General features: G+C 55.4%; 1 protein-coding gene across 1 annotated transcript in view; it reads right to left on the bottom strand.

Annotated features, from left to right (window-relative positions):
* The window catches only part of Muc19 (mucin 19, oligomeric), a 77,364-nt gene that overhangs the window by 32,278 nt on the left and 44,673 nt on the right, over positions 1 to 413 (bottom strand). The window contains 1 exon segment of the mRNA XM_031359571.1: positions 319 to 413. Within this exon segment, the coding sequence (XP_031215431.1) occupies positions 319 to 413 (95 nt within the window).

Genomic DNA, 413 nt, shown 5'->3' with positions numbered 1-413 from the left:
GCAAAGTTGTTCTACCCTGTCCCCCAGAGGTGGAGACAGCAGGACCTGGGCTTGCACTAGAACTTGGTCGGCTGCCTGTTCTTCCAGGTGTGGAAGCAGAAGCTGAAGGTGCATTCAAGGCAGCTATGGTGGTGCCTTCTTTTACACCTGTGGAGGAGGCAGCAGCAGCAGAGTTTCCAGCAGAAGCCACTGGGGTGGTGATCGCAGCTCTCCGAGATGTAAAGCTAATAGAAGCTGGGGTCACAGATGGGCCTGAGGTGGTCCCAGCTGTCTCAGATTTGGAGGTACCTCGAGCTGAGCTTGAGCTTGCAGCAGGGCCTACTGTGGTGGCAGAAGCTGTAGGTACAACTGTGGAAGCAGGAGGTGAGCTTTCATTAGAGGCTGCCCTAGTGGTACCTGCTCTCTCAGTAGTG

This window comes from Mastomys coucha, unplaced genomic scaffold, assembly GCF_008632895.1.
Source record: "Mastomys coucha isolate ucsf_1 unplaced genomic scaffold, UCSF_Mcou_1 pScaffold11, whole genome shotgun sequence".
NCBI classification, from domain to species: domain Eukaryota; kingdom Metazoa; phylum Chordata; class Mammalia; order Rodentia; family Muridae; genus Mastomys; species Mastomys coucha.
This window is presented reverse-complemented; position numbering and strand designations above follow the sequence as displayed.